General features: G+C 41.8%; 1 protein-coding gene and 1 pseudogene across 3 annotated transcripts in view; one reads left to right on the top strand and one right to left on the bottom strand.

Moving 5' to 3' along the window:
- Positions 1 to 14,077, bottom strand: part of LOC122066464 (exosome complex component RRP42) — a 17,188-nt gene extending 3,111 nt beyond the window's left edge. The window contains exons 1-4 of one of the 3 annotated variants that reach the window (XM_042630265.1): positions 13,701 to 14,077; positions 5,642 to 5,783; positions 5,437 to 5,493; positions 5,161 to 5,253 (exon numbers count right to left, since the gene is read on the bottom strand). In XM_042630265.1, coding sequence (XP_042486199.1) covers positions 5,161 to 5,253; positions 5,437 to 5,493; positions 5,642 to 5,767 — 276 coding nt within the window. In that variant the 5' untranslated portion in view covers positions 5,768 to 5,783; positions 13,701 to 14,077. The remainder of the gene's footprint in view (positions 1 to 5,160; positions 5,254 to 5,436; positions 5,494 to 5,641; positions 5,784 to 13,700) is intronic. The other 2 variants (XM_042630266.1, XM_042630267.1) reach the window with 2 other exon arrangements.
- On the top strand, positions 6,555 to 7,240 carry LOC122066465 (annotated as a pseudogene).
- Positions 14,078 to 15,622: the final 1,545 nt, after the last annotated feature.

The raw sequence follows: 15,622 nt of genomic DNA, 5'->3' as shown, positions 1-15,622 counted from the left end.
GGGGGGTGTGTGAATAGTAAATACATTAAAAGAAAGGGGAGGGAAGATATAGCCCCAAAGGGCAAGTTACAAACCCAATAAGCGATACAAAAGCCCATAAAGGACACCAATCAGGGCTCGCATGGCCTTAAAGAATTTCTACAGCCCAGCCAGATGCCCAAACAGAGGAGAAGGGCCAATCAGTCCGAACTGGGAAGAGAACCACAAACCTAATCCTAACATCTTAACACAACAATCCTAGCCGCCAAAACGAAGAAGCACCGCCAGAGAAGAGGCAGCCACGATGGAGGAGTGTTAGCCTTGTGGAGGACCACGGCCAAGTGGGTAGCTGGCCTAGAGGATGGGTCCCCAATGTGAAAGGGCGCCGGCCTTTCTGACGGCAACGGCAAAGTGGTTGTCGACCGAGAGCGGCCCAGTAGGCTAGTGTCGAAGAGATTGCTGCCGATCAGACCAAAAAGTCTAAACCACAAACCAAAAGGTAGTTTGCCGACAGGACAGGCAGACAACAAGGGTGGAGGCCAACGAAGCGAGCAAGCAGACAGACCAAGCAAACCCGGCATCTAGAAAGGTAGCCATGAAAGGGTGATAGCCAACAGGATAACAGTCCTATCGAGAGTGGCATCCAAAAGGGTTGTAGGCATGATGAGCAGCCAACCGAGAGAGCAGATGAGCCAGCCAACGGACGAAATGAGCCTGATGGCAACCAGAAGGGCGGACATCAACAGGCCTGACGAGAGAGGTGTCTAGAAGGGTAACAAATCTAGTGGGATGGAAACCGGAAAGCAGCTAGCCCAGAAGGGGCCAGCACTAAGTCATCAATTGGCCAAGTAGGGCAGGTGGCTGGTGGGAAAACAAACCGAGTGGTTGCACCAGCCTCAACAATAGCGGGAGAAGAAGGGAAAGGGAGTGGAGGAGGAAGAACGGAGAGGGAGAGAGAAGACGAAGCAGAATAAAGGAGAGGGAAAGGGGAGACCAACGCTAGCAACAGCGGGAGAAGAAGGGAGAGGGAGTGGAGGAGGAAGAAGGGACAGGGAGAGAGAAGAAGAAGGGGAAGAAAGGAGAGGGAAAAGGGAGACCAACAGTAGCACCAACGGGAGAAGAAGGGAAAGGAAGTGGAGGAGGAAGAAGGGAGAGGGAAAGGGGAAGAATAACAGTGGAGGGAGGGAGGGATGGAGAAGAGAAGAGAAGAGAGAGGGAGAGAGGAGGAGAGGGGGGGGGGAGCAGCCGAGCCTCACGACCAAGCTGCTTTAAGCGGCAGTTTCCTTGGCTTTGCTTTGGTCGCTAGGGTTTTGGGAGCGAGTTAAAGGAAAATTTAATTACATAAAGACATGATTATTCCTACATCAAAGTTGTGCTACTTTGGCCACTAATTTATCAGGTGCTTCCTGTTTGGCGCAAGATTTGATCTGTTAGATCCCTTGTTGTGGGGGCTATCATGTCCAAGATTGGTGATGGATCTTCAACTTCTCTTTGGCTTGATCATTGACATCCTCTTGGCATTCTCCTCCATCAAACTCCAGCTAGAGCTATTTATAATGTAGGCCTATCAAAAGTCTTTGAAGTTTGACATTATTAGTGAAGGTTCTTGGGCTCCCCAGAGTTCTCCCCATCCATCGCTTGCTTGCATTTGGAACTCATTGCCTCTAATCAATCCCAATGGAGGAAATGATACTATCTTATGGTCTTCCATCAATTCGGGAATTTCCAGTACTAAAGTTGATTGGGAGTTTATCAGACCTCAGGGAACTCCTATCCCTTGGGAAACATAATCTGGTTCAGACATCAAATCCCTCGGCACAATTTCACTACTTGGTGATGTAGAATTGAGGCTGAACCAGGTTAACCCTTCGGACAATCTCAACCGAGATGAACTAGATCCGATTTGATTTTTGGGATCAGTAGGATATTTTAGGATTTACTTTGTTTAGGAAATAATGAGTTATTTTATTTAGGAAGATATATAATCTTTTATTTTAGGTAGTTGTTAGTCAATTAGGGGGTTACCAATTTGAGTTTTATTTTGTTTCTAATTTTATTAGTTAGACTTGAGGAAGTAATTAGAAGTTGCTATTTCAGTTTTAGATTTTAATTAGGCAAGTTTTAATTTCAATTTATTATATAAAGGCATATAACCCAAGTTATTAGATGGATTTGAGAATGAATTAAATTGAATGTTTGGTGTTGGGTATGGTGCAAGACTAGGTCGTGTGACCTCCTTCCCCCCCCCCCTTTGTGTGATTCTTCCTTTCTCCCCTGCAACTCTAAATTCTCTCAAAGATTTCTTCCCTTTCTCTACTGGCCCTCCATCAAGTGGTATCAGAGCCGAAGGATCCTTTCCTTCATTCTCTTTTCCTTCCCTATCTTCTTCCCATTCTTAGTTCTGGTTTCCGCCAAGACTGAGAACAGCAATAAAAAAAAATGATTGAACCTTCTACCGCATCAACCCACCGACCCCTTTCCTCTCCCCAAAATATCAGTCGGACCCCCCCCCCTCCTGCTTTCGAGGTTCTGCCAAAGCAACAGAAAAGAAAGAAGCCACCAGAACCTCTACCGACCTCCCTCTTAGTCGAAACCCCTCTCTAGTGTTCCGACAGCAGAAAAAAGGGGGGGAGGGCCAAGCAGTTGAGAGTAGATGAGTGAACAGAAGAAAAAAAAAAAAAAAGAAGACGAGAAAAGAGAAGATAGAAACAAAAGTTCAGAGAAGGAAAAAGAAGAAAAAACCTAACTGGTTTGTCGCAACTCCATTGCTGGGTCGAAACACCACTACCGGTCGTGGAAGCCCTTTGTTACTTTTTCAATTTTCCCTTCACAACAACTTCATTGAACAGCCTTTGTACCACAGTTCTTGGCCTCACTTCCCTTGGTTCGATAGAGCAGCATAGCAGAACCACCTCCCTAGTTTCCATCTCCAAGAAGGAGATAAAAGTCTCCTTTGCCGGTAACACCCACCCCCATAATCCCTCCTTTTTGTTTCCTATCTTTAATTCTCTCTTTTCTTTCCCCATTTACCCCTCCCTTTCTCTTTTATCGCTTTTTGTCCTAATTTTTTCTTTAGCTTCCAAATTTGCCTCTCCCCTCTTTATATTCCATTGTGCTTTCTAATTCAGTCCAAGTATTTACAATTCTTCCATCTTTTAGGAAAGAAACCTCCATATTTACAGTTCTACCCACACTTGCCTAGTGAAGTTGTCTTATTTGTGAGAGACCCATAGCAAGTTCTGAATACAAATCTGGTCATGGAATCTTTTGAGTTCAAGTTCAGAATTCGTCTGCCCAATGGAAAGCCTGCTAAATTGTTAATTGATGAGCGACTAAATGACAATTTTGTCTCCGGATTTGTGGTGGATATGTTGTCAAAAACCGATCAGATTATTTTTGAGTCAGAGGATGATGTATTCATTGAATTTTCTGTTTATCATAATTATGATGGTGTTTTTTATGTAGTTTTTAACTCTCCTCAAAGCATCATTAAATTGGGTCCATGTTGGTTGGAGCAACGAGAAGGCATCCTTGATCGTGACAACATTACGTGCACCTTTCAGGCTTACCACATACATAAAAAATTTAATCTTTACAGATTGGTTGAGTCAAAGAAACTGATACCTCTAGTACAACCACAAGACTAACCAAATGCATCAACACGTGGGAGATCGTCCTATTGTGAAAAAGTGATGACAATAGAAAGTGAGAAACTCATGACTAAGTAATGAAGGACATCAATGCAGTGCCAGTTGTTGACCATCCGAGTTTTTTCTTTCCCTATGATTTTCTGGAATTGAATGCACCTCCACAGCTTCACATCTTGGATTTTGTTCGCAATGCAGACAACGAGCAATTCACCCCCACTCGTGAGTTTTTATTGTTATCATTCTTTAAAACTCGTGGACGAGTTTTTCTCAACATCGAGGGAGTTGATGCAGAATTGAGGCTGAACCTGGTTAACCCTTCGGGCAATCTCAATCGAGACGAACCGAATCCGATTTTAATTTTGGGATCAGTAGGATATTTTAGGATTTACTTTATTTAGGAAATAATGAGTTCTTTTATTTGGTAAGATATGTAATCTTTTATTTCAGATAGTTGTTAGTCAATTAGGGAGTTACCAATTTGAGTTTTATTTCGTTTCTAATTTTATTAGTTAGACTAGAGGAAGTAATTAGAAATTGCTATTTCAGTTTTAGATTTTAATTAGGCCAGTTTTAATTTTAGTTCATTACATAAAGGCATGTAACCCAAGTTATTAGATAGATTTGAGAATGAATTAAATTGAATGTTTGGTGCTGGGTATGGTGCAAGAATAGGTCGTGTGACCTCCTCCCCCCCCCTTGTGTGATTCTTCCCCTTCTTTTTTGCAACTCTAAATTCTCTCAGAGATTTCTTCCCTTTACCTACTGGTCCTCTTCCCTTTCTCTACTAGCCCTCCATCACTTGGAGAGCTCTCTCAATTGTCTTCCCATCCAGACTTTCCTCATTCATTGCCAGATCTCGGTCTCCCCCACCTACACTTTTTGTTGGAGTGGTATAGAGGACACTAACCATCTCTTTTTTTTTTTTTATTGCCCCTTCTCCATTTGGAAAGGGGTTTTGGACAAATGTTGCCCTAGGAATCGTCGGATTCTCCAATTTCAATGGGAATGGATTTGTACTGACTTGACCTTTGGAGGCCCCTCTATTTGCGATGTCGTGGGTAAGCTTGTTTTCAATGCATCTATCAATCAAATTTGAATGGAGAGAAACAATAGAAAATGACCCCTAACTCTCGGCTTCTCCAAAAGATTTGGGATTCCATTTACTTTGACATTAAAGGAAAGACTTCTGCCATTAATAGTTCTTGTATTGATTCCCCAAGGAACATGCACTTGTTGTTTCCAGGGGTCTTCCTCTATCTTGTCTCCAAGCCACCCCCCCTTAACTGGGTTGAGGCTGTTTTTCTGTTTTTTGTTTTTTTTTTTTTTTCATTTTCTTTTTCCTCTTCCCTTCCCTTCAGGATATTGTATCTTTTCTTCTCCTCTTTCGTAATGAATTATATTATTCACCCAAAAAAAAAAGTTGTGCTACTGTTTAGAGTTGGGATTTCTGAGGATTGACGTAATAAGCCACTGAATCATATATTGCAAATGGAAACAACGAATCTTACTACAAAGACTTAGATCCACTAACCTCAAATACAGGGGCTGCTGTGGGACTACAATCAACATTTATAATGACCCTGCCTTTGTCAGGTTGAAGCAGATCTGGTTTCCCAAGTTCAGCCTACCAATAGAGATTGTTAGGAAATATTAGCAGGAAATTCCCCAAGTAAATTTCATTTTAGGACCTAAGCATGGCCCTTATCCAAGTAAAATATATAATTACGAAGATCAGTAGGCTATGTAATCCTTTTGCTTTCTTTTCAAGAAAGCATTGGAAAAGAAGGTAGTTTGGATTAGGACATACCTTCACACTGGCAATGACATCAGTGGTACCCATTCTAACTCTTGCAGAACCATTTGCCTGTAAGTAGCAAACAAAAGAATTTGCAAAGGGAATTCAATGAAAACAAATGCTAATTTGGTCAGTCAAGGAATGACAGCCAAACCTAATGTAAGAGATGGTAAAGTGTGAATATCATTTGCAACAACCATGGACATGAAGACTACACCTGAAGAATGACTCCAGTTTCAACAGATATAGGTCGGCAAGCTAATCTTTTTCGACCATCAGTGCGAAGGTCTTGAGCAATACCACCCTGTATGAAATGTTTCTCTCCAATAGATAGTCCCACCATTTCTACCAAGAAGACACTATTTAATCACAATTAGTAAAACCACAAATTAGAAGCAAGGAATCCCCACTAAAAAAAAAGGGGTAAACATCACTCCCCTCCCCTGAACTAAGGCGAAATATCAACTTGACCCACCACCTTTCTGAAAATATCACTCCCCTCCCCTACAAGAAAAAGATGCTATCTAATAGCCCCAACCGTTAGATTTGGCTGTTAAGTCAAGTTAAATTTTTTTATAATCCCTAAAATACTCCCTTTCCCTCTTTCCCCTTTTCCCCTCTCTCTGAAAAATTATCCAAAACCATAAGGAGCCCTAACTGCCGGCATCACCACCCCTCCTCAGTCCTCTGAATAGTCTTGGCTCTCCTCTCTTACTTCTCAGAGCAGCAGCAGCAGATATCGTGGACAGTTCCTTTGGTGGTGAAAATATTTGTTCTTTTTTTTTGTCCCTCTTAGCCTACCTCTATACCTAAACACCCAACTCTCTCTCTCTCTCTCTCTCTCTCTCTCTACACTAGCAGGACCCTTCTCTTCCCTTCCCCACCTCTCTCTGGGAGCGGGACAATGGTCAATCAGAAGGAAGAGAACCCCACACTGAGTCTTAGATAGCATCAGACCTGCACATGTCTAACCAAATCTAAAAGCTCATTAGTGTCTTTCTCTCTCTCTGTTTCTCACTCTAAGACTGAGAGGGAATGAGATGATGAAGTAGATTATAAGATGGGTTTGATCAATCAAAGCAATAAAAAGGAGAAAACAAGTGGGTTGTGGAATTCTTGAAGAAGCCAATATGGAATCAACAGACTCACAGAGCAATAAACAACAACAACAATTACACTCTTCTTCTTTGCAGTTGTTCCCATTGGAAGATCGATCAGGGCCAGGTCCCAGTCCCGGTGTCGTGTCAGGCTCATTCATGGGCTCCATCTCCATCCAACTTGGAGCAAGTGCTGCTAGTGGTGGTGGTGGTGGTGGTAGGAGGAGTTGGAGCTGCTTCTTCCACATCTACAACCACTACTAGCCCTCCACCACCCAAACTTGTTGATGCTTCCCTCCCCATCTCCACCAAATTCGATACCAACCCATCTAACAGACCCGCCCCTCTCGTCGATCCCTCCAAGAACAAACAAAAATAGCTTTCGATTTCCTCTACTACAAAGTGATCATCAAAAGATAGGCACACGAAGGTCGATGGAAGGGGCCGTCGCATCCGTATGCCGGTAACTTGTGCGGCTAGGGTTTTGCAATTAACGCGTGAATTGGATCATAAATCCAATGGTGAGACCATCGAGTGGCTCTTATAGCACGCAGAACCTGCAATTATCGCCACCACGGGTACCGGCACAATCCCTATGATACCCTACTTTCTAAACCCGATCTAATTTCCGATTGGTTCGGTTTGGTCTTGCAGGACCTGAACCCGAGTGAGCCAATTCGAATACCTTATGGAACATGATGGCAAGGGTGACTCTAAACTCGGGTTGGCCAAATGAGATGTAGTCAGTGCCTAGTGAAGTCCGAATACCCAAGCCGTGCACTTGCACGTATCATGAGGCCATGTATGCACAGTAAAGGTACGTAGCCATATTTTATATCAAGTACATGTATTAATCAATTACCGGGAGTAAGATACATGTTGGGGCTGAGCCCTATTGAAAATCCCAATGTTTAGGCTAAGTTTTGGCCAACTAGTGGGGGTCATAGGTGGGTCAGACCCACCAGTGTGACCTACCACTCTAGTCACTATATATTTTGACCCCACTATAAATAGCATTTATTACCTTTCTTTCACCTCATTTATTGTTTTACACGGTGGGTGAGGAAAGTAAAGAAGAGAGAAAAAGAAGAAAGAGGAGAGAGGAAGGAAGAAGATGGTCGTCGCACATCGCCGAGGTTGAATCTTTCGATTTTGATGCCGGATTAACGATCCTCACCTCAAGATCTACGATTTGAGGTGAGTAAAGTCCATAGTTCTTAAACCCTTATGAAACCCTAAGTGAAATCCTACGATTTGGATAGGAATCTTTTAGATCTTGTTAATCCCACTTGAGATGATGAATCTAAGGTTTAATAAAGGTTCTATGTGTTGTTTATGAAGGTTTTCGAGGAAGACTTGCAAGATTTGAGAACCATTTGTTGATCTCTTGAGTTAAAGAGAAGATTTGGGGTTTTGAGGTGTTCTTGAGCAAAGAGGTGAGATCCACACTTAAGACTTTGGATCGACCTTAGATCTAAGCTGGAATCATGATTTGGAGCCTTAGATTTGTAGAAAAAGCAGTCGAATCAATCCGTGGGGGGTTTCTCCAAGGTGGGATAAAGAATGGGAGAGAACAGCAAAATCCCGATCCTGATTGGTGGGTGCCCGGGAATGATCGGACCCACCAATCCAGCCCCTGCCTGTCCAAGGTAGGCTACTGGCTAGACCGACAAGCAAAACCGGTGGGCGACCTGGCCCACCGCTCTTGGCTTGTCGGTCCAGGCAGAGCTGCTGGCTCGACAGGCAAGCAAGACCGATGGGCTAGGTAGCCCATCGGTCCAGCCAGGGTCCCTGGGTCGAGAGGTGAGCAAGGATTGGTGGGTGCCTTGCCCACCGGTTGACCCACCGATCCGACTTCTTAGGTTTCAATTAGGCTCAAATTTGTCGGGTATCCTTCTTTAGTGATTCTAAACACAATAGAATCATCATACTTCCATGGTTATGACCCTCAAGTGGAGGTATACTAAACCCAACTCTTTTTATGATAAGTTGTATTCGAACTCGCGTCATCGCACTCCGGATCTTCCTCGTACCGAGGGTGATCTTTGTACACAATTGGGTAAGTGGGAAGGGCACATTACATCATGTCATTCTGGTTGTAGACTAGCCATGTCATCATATGATTATTGCGTAGACTAGTCATCCACGAGTGCCATTGCATGCATTGTTGTGTGCATTATGAAATTCAAATATAGATTAACATGCTGACATATTTAATTGTTAAATACCCACTCTTGCTTTGTGATATGAGATGGATGACTTTAAACTATTGAATATAATGCTTATTAGACTAGATGCCGTAGTCGGTTTGAACATGAATGCATTGGTGGCCCGTGGAATGGGACGCGGTGGCACTATACAGTCGTACTATCTCACATAGGAGCATGCGGTTAGGAATGATATATCCCTGTGCTACGACCCTTCCCAGCAGGGGTGTAGGTGTTGGGTATATCACTGGGGGGGAAGCCCGAGGTTGTGAACCAACGGTGGTAGTTAGAAGTACGTCCGACTGATCATTAGGACTGTCAGCAACTTTGGTGATATAACAAGAGGGCCAATCGTACTGCTTTTAATTTAATGTCGTCGTGGGTCGGTAATTTACATTTAATGTCGTCGTGGGTCGACAATTTACTTTAATGTCATTGTGGGTCAACATTTTACTTTAATGTCGACAATTTACTTTTCCGGTACCACCAGCTGGCCTTCTCCGGCAACCCTATAGGCGTATCATGGCATGGGGTTCGTTACAAGTACCCTGAGCATACATGCACTGTGGTTGCAAGTAGCACATGACCTATGACTTAAAATTGTTGTCTAGGTGGACTAAGATAATAAAATGAACTACATGCATATAGGTTCACTTGTATTGTGCATACTTGTGTGGTATTTCTTTTCACTTACTGGGCTAGTGAGCTCATCCCACATGCACACCATTTTTAGTTGATCTTGTAGGTTATCCGACAGAAGAACTAGAGCCGGGACCCACAGTGAAAACTCCAGTCGATGACTAGTGGGTCCCTAAAGATCTTGGGCACGGGGCTGAGTGCCCGTGCGATAGCTGTGTTACGAGTCAGCAACATTAATACCATACTAGGACTCTTTTTGATTATTTTGAAATGTTACTCCCTTTTGTATTCTAGATGTTTAAATTGTATTTATTGTGTATATATTACGCCTGCGGGCCCACATGTAAAAGTATTATATAATACAATTTGGGTATCAAGAGTATTAGGGTATTTACTGGTAAATACATGTAAGACTTCCACTAATATATAGAATCTTCTTGGTTTAGAGTGTGTGTATACTGTGTTTTGGTTACTGTATCAGATGATCCTAGCAGGTTTTGGGTTAACAGATGTTAACTCGGTCACCAGTCCGGTTCTGTATGGAACCGGGGTGACAATCCCTGCTAATTTTTCAACCCTTAATGTTTCTCTCCGAAGCCGTGGCTCTACCCTTTCAGCCCCACCTTCCAAATCCGCTCCTCATTTCTTTCATGGCGTATTAGCCCTTGCCCACCATTCCCAACACTACGATGAAGGCGATGCCGGTCGGAGACTCCTTGCCGGTGGCGAGATGTTAGGGTTTCATCATCAACAACAGTAGTATTTCTTGACTGGGGATCAAAACAGTGAAGCTTTGCCTGTAGTGGTGGTTAACGTAGAGATTCTAGTACGGACAGCTATTTAAGAAAACGCTTCAGAGAAGATCTGTTCAAGGAGGAAGCACAACAACAGGGGTATTTTAGGGATTATAAAAAATTTAACTTGACTTAACAGTCAAATCTAATAGTTGGGGCTGTTAGATAACATTTTTTTCTTGTAGGGGAGGGGAGTGATATTTTCAGAAAGGTGATGGGTCAAGTTGATATTTCGCCTTAGTTCAGGGGAGGGGAGTGATGTTTACCCAAAAAAAATAGGGGAAATAGCTAAGATAACTGTTGTGGCATTGGGTAAAAAAACTTGTTCTAAAACAAGTTTTTTGTAAATAAGCAATAATTACATAAATGCCACTAATAAAAAAAGTAGCATAAATTGATCATTTGTTTAAACAATATTAAAGTAGTTGATACCAGTCTAAAATGGTATGTAATGATATCAGTCTAAATAAAATTCATGTGGTAAAAAGCAACAGCAGTAAAATGAAGCATTTAGAAGTTCAGGACTACAAGAGGGTGTAGGAATTAGTGAAGGGATGCATCAAATTATTTAGGAAAGTCAATAATTGAATTTGGGTGTATCCATTCTCCCTTCTTCTATAGCATTCTGTTTACATCTGAAACTTCTATCTTATTCTCTGCTTCTTCTCTTCTAATCTGTCCCTTAGTCTCATAACAATTCTAATCATCATATTCTGATCCTTAATTCATATATGTACCCAACAACCTTACTAGCAGATCAAGCAAACAGTTGAATGGGGAAATGGATGGGCTGAATTTTACAGCAATGTTTATACTAGACTGCTCTCCCTGAGCCTAACCGAAACATGGGTTGTCTCTGGGATGGGTTGCAAGGTGAGGAAATTCCATACTTGGAGCAATCCACACTTAGACCTCAAGCTACTTTGATTGTTCTTATATCATGTCCTGGATCTCCCCAAGGGCAATCATTAAAACTCATGGAGCATCTAGGTACAAATTATCTCATTAAGCATTCACAATCACAATATCAGAGCATAAAATTCCAAATAAGGTCCATCAAAGGTTTAAGAGAAAAATTCAACAGCATAAAACCTATTTAGCATTATTATCTCATGAAGCATTCACAATCACATTATCAAATGCAAACACCCCAATCCATAGGCATTATTGTTTTTATAAGGAATTGTCTAAAAGATTATGTTCTCCTAGATCCTCCTGCTTAAGTGTGTGCTTTGAGAGAAGATTGGATAAGGAATCTCTCTCAAAAAGTACTCCAAACTCCTCTTTTGAGTATTTTCTTCAATGCCCACAAACATTAAGAAAGAGGACCCAATATTAAGAAATAATAAAACAAGGAACTCCATACTATAAAATCAGTCATCAAGTGAAAGAAAAAAAGTTGTAAAAGCTACTATCTTGGCCTTTCTGTTCAGAAACTCAAAAACAAAGAAACCCATTTGGGGTACAAGTTTCAAACATATAAAACAAAGCCAACAAAGTGAGAATTTTTCCCAACTCTGTTCACCAAAAAACAGAAAGTAAAAAATAACAAACAGTGAATCACCATCCTCTTTTCCGCCTTTACTCCATTTTTTTTAGAAGATACACAGCAGAGTACAAGGACCCATGTAACCGACCCCTTGTAGGGAACGTTCTTGTGATGCCACTCGGACTACTGCAGTGAGTTCTTATTTTACCTCATTTTACCTCCTTTTGATTCTTTTTCAAACTTCTTTTATTCTTATATCTACTACTATTCTAAACCTTATCGGATCCATGTAGCCGACCCAATTTAGTTGGGATAAGGTAACACAACAGAGTATCTTTCCTAGACTTTGCAAAGAAAATCACAGTACTGTTGGGATGCATGTAGAATACTTTTTTAATTCACTAAAATAAGGTAGAAAGAAGAAAAACATGCATGAACCACCATCCCTTACTCCAAAAAATCCCTCGCATAAATTTGATTCAAAAACTCAGATTTGAAGAAGTTGAAAATAGAAATGAGATTCAAAAACTCAAAAATGGAAGGATAAAACTGACTGAAAATTGAATCTGGTTTCAATACCTGATCAATCAAATAGATGGAAAATCTAACAGGGTTTAATTGGGTGATAAGCCCTCTTTAAAATCCAACAAATGCAACCCAACTCCTCAGAAGCATACCCCATTTCAGTCCCATTTTATCACCATTTATGAAACTAATATTCAGATTCACATTTTAACAACTTGATATTCCATTCACAAAAGGGCCACAAAAAGATGAGAAGCTTGAATCAAAAGAGGATATAACTGGAGTAGCAAAGAGAGAGCTTGAATGTTGTAGAGAGAGAACTTGAACGTTGCAGGGTCTCAAATCGGCTGTTAGAGGAGGGAAACTTTGGGTCTCAACTGAAGCAAATGATTTACCTGCGGAGAGTTGCAGTCCCTAACGCCGGCGAAATGAGCAATTAACGGCAGCAATTAGGGCTCTGCGGCGGCGTGAACGACAGAGAGAGAGAGAGCTGGCAGTGGTGACAGTGGAAGACGATGTTGAGTAGAGATGAGCGCAGAAGAAATGAACAGCAGGCATTGACCAGCAGCCTGCAAGGGCCGAACGACAACCAGCAGGCTTCGAAATGGGCTGAGAGTACGGCGAAGGTATTTAGGGCTCTTGTGTTTTCAACAGGTTGGGATGACGAAGGGAGTAGAGAAGATGAAAAGCATCGGGTTTTTGGGGAAATTATCGGGAACGATTCTACTAAAATCCCTCAGTTTGGTCCATTTGAAACGAAGCTGACAATTTTTAACATCACAAATATTATTTCAAATAACTATCAAATGCAGCATAATACTTTTTAAAAATTCAGCATAATAAAACATGTATAATACGATCACTTTGTTAACAAAATATGGGTATATATTCACTACAAACATTTACACCACTTAACAAACAAAATAATAGTATGAAACTATGAATCATTATTATAGCCTATAGTTTTGAAGCAACTGTAACAAATATTCCTCCCACCGCGTAGAATCTGCAGTAATATCAATATTGCTTGATCTAGAGATTCCATTGACCTTTATTCGTTATCCCTTAAATTGGTTCTATCCCATATTTAACTGTGCAAGCAAGCAAGATTAAAAGCAATGATCACAAATATTCTGTGATGCAAACTAGCATAGTTAATTTATTAAGTGTCGTACTGCAATTATGCAGGTGCTTAAGTACTTACAAAATACTAAAACTACATTTTCTCCAATAGCAGAACAAGGATTATTTTGAACAAATAATAAAAATTGAAGCTTCTTAAGGTAAAGAGCAAACAATTTCGCATCACATGAAGGTAAACCCAATCTGAAAGACCTAGCTATTGAGTTGCTTTGAGAACTTGTGTATATTCACACTTTGGGATACTGAAGAATATGCTCCCAAAAAAGCACCGATGATGCCCAATGCAACTATTGATACACTCAGAAATTCCTAAAATGAGAAGACAATAATGAGAAAACCATAAATATAGAACACGGACAACGGAGAAGAGAAAGGGATTTACCAAGAAAATGCGTTTGCCGGCTACGGCTGCAATCAAATGGGAAGTGGGAACAGAGACTTGCCACTGCTATCAAGCATCAAACTAAGAAAAGAGACAAAGAAGAAGATGGGGGTACTCGATACCCTTTGGTAACGGAGATAACACTCGGTTGGGGGAGTTAATAGCCTATGGAAATGGAGATGGCACACAATTGGGAACTCGCCGGCCACCGCTGCACTCGATTGGGAATTTAGGATGTTCACTTTTTCAGACTTCAGAGTTCATACTTCATACAGAGAAGAAGAAAGAAGAGGGAGCGACCTAGGGTTCCAAAACCAGGAGTGTGGACCGGCACCAACCCGGGGGCCAATGGGAGCTCACGGGCTGGGATGCATCAATAGGGTGTGCGAGTCCCCCTTTCAATGGGGTTGGGGCGGTCATGACGCTCCAACGAGCATCTAACGAGCTTGCGGATGATCGACACGTGGAGACGAGAAATTCGATGGTTGGACGAACTTCGACCTTCCTCTTCTCTCCCTGATTAATTGCAGAGGCGATGAACGAGCTTGCGGATGATCGTCTCTTTTCTATGTTCACCTGCCTCTTCTTTTGCCTACGGCGGCCAGATCAGATGAAGGTGCATAAAGGAGAACAAAATCCTCTTTTCTCCCTAAATGATTGCAGAGGCGATGAACAAGATTGCAGATGATCGTCTCTTTTCTGTTCTCACCTTCCTCTTCCTTTGCAGGTGGTGGCCAGATCAGATGAAGGTGCATAAAAGAGAACAAAATCCTCTTTTCTCCCTGAATGATTGCAGAGGCGATGAACGAGCTTGCGGATGATTATCTCTTCTGTTCTCACCTTCCTCTTCCTTTGCCGGTGGCCGCCAGATCAGATGAAGGTGCATAAAAGAGAACAAAATCACATACCCTACCAAACTTCCAGCGAGAGCTAACAGAAAAGTTAATTGAAAATCAAACTTAATTTGCAGAACCCGCACAACCAAAAATAGGAAGGAAAATTCAGGGAGAGAAAGAGAAAGAGTAACCTCACTGAGAGGAGCTGCCCGAAACGACAATGTTGGCAGCACGAGGAGACGGTGGCACGACGCAAGTCGCAAGGGTTTTGGGTGGTTCTATCAGATACCAAGTAGAGAGAGAGGAGACCGTCGGATTTGTCGAAGTCCACGTGTCGATCATCAGCAAGTTCATTGGACGCTCATTAGAGCATCAGTTGTTGGAGACGAGCCGGATCCAGTCATTACGCCCCTCATCAGCCTAGGTGCAACTGTCACTCTTGAACAAAGTTCTTACTTCTTTTTTCTTTTTTCTTATTTTTTTATGGAAGAAAGTTTCTTGAACGGAATATGGCTTTTGTTGTGCATCTTTGTGTCTCTCTCTCCTCTTCCCTAAAAAATGACCTCCTTCCCCGCTCCCCCAATATATTGAACCAAAAAGGGAAATTGATTGGGTCTCGCCCAAGCATAGGAGCCACGATCACAAACAGAGAACACTTCCCCCCCCCTCCCTTTTTTTATGGGAAGTGACTCTTTATCCAAGAGCACAGCCTACACCAACGGTCCATGTGTCTATCTCTCTCCTCACAAAAAAAGGGGTAGAGGTGTCTTTTCATAAGGGGAGGAGAGAGATAGACTTATGGGAGTGCTGATGTAGGTCATGCTCCTGGACAGAGTTCTTTTTTCCTTCTTTTTTTTTTTTATCAAGTAACGTATTGTATAGCGTATAATGGATGTCATTTACAAAAGAATTTGGGTGAACCAGTTTTACAAAGAGATATTCTCAAATCATTGGTTCAGTTTCATATCTAATGAATTGTACTAGACCTGACATAGCCTTAGCAGTTGAAAAGTTGAGTCAACATACTCATAACCCAAGTAAAGAACAATGGCAAACAATTGAATTTCTATTAAATAAAGAACAATG

Source organism: Macadamia integrifolia, unplaced genomic scaffold, assembly GCF_013358625.1.
Source record: "Macadamia integrifolia cultivar HAES 741 unplaced genomic scaffold, SCU_Mint_v3 scaffold2406, whole genome shotgun sequence".
In the NCBI taxonomy this organism is placed as follows: Eukaryota; Viridiplantae; Streptophyta; class Magnoliopsida; order Proteales; family Proteaceae; genus Macadamia; species Macadamia integrifolia.
The sequence above is the reverse complement of the archived record's forward strand: the minus strand, read 5'-3'. Positions and strand labels throughout refer to the sequence as shown.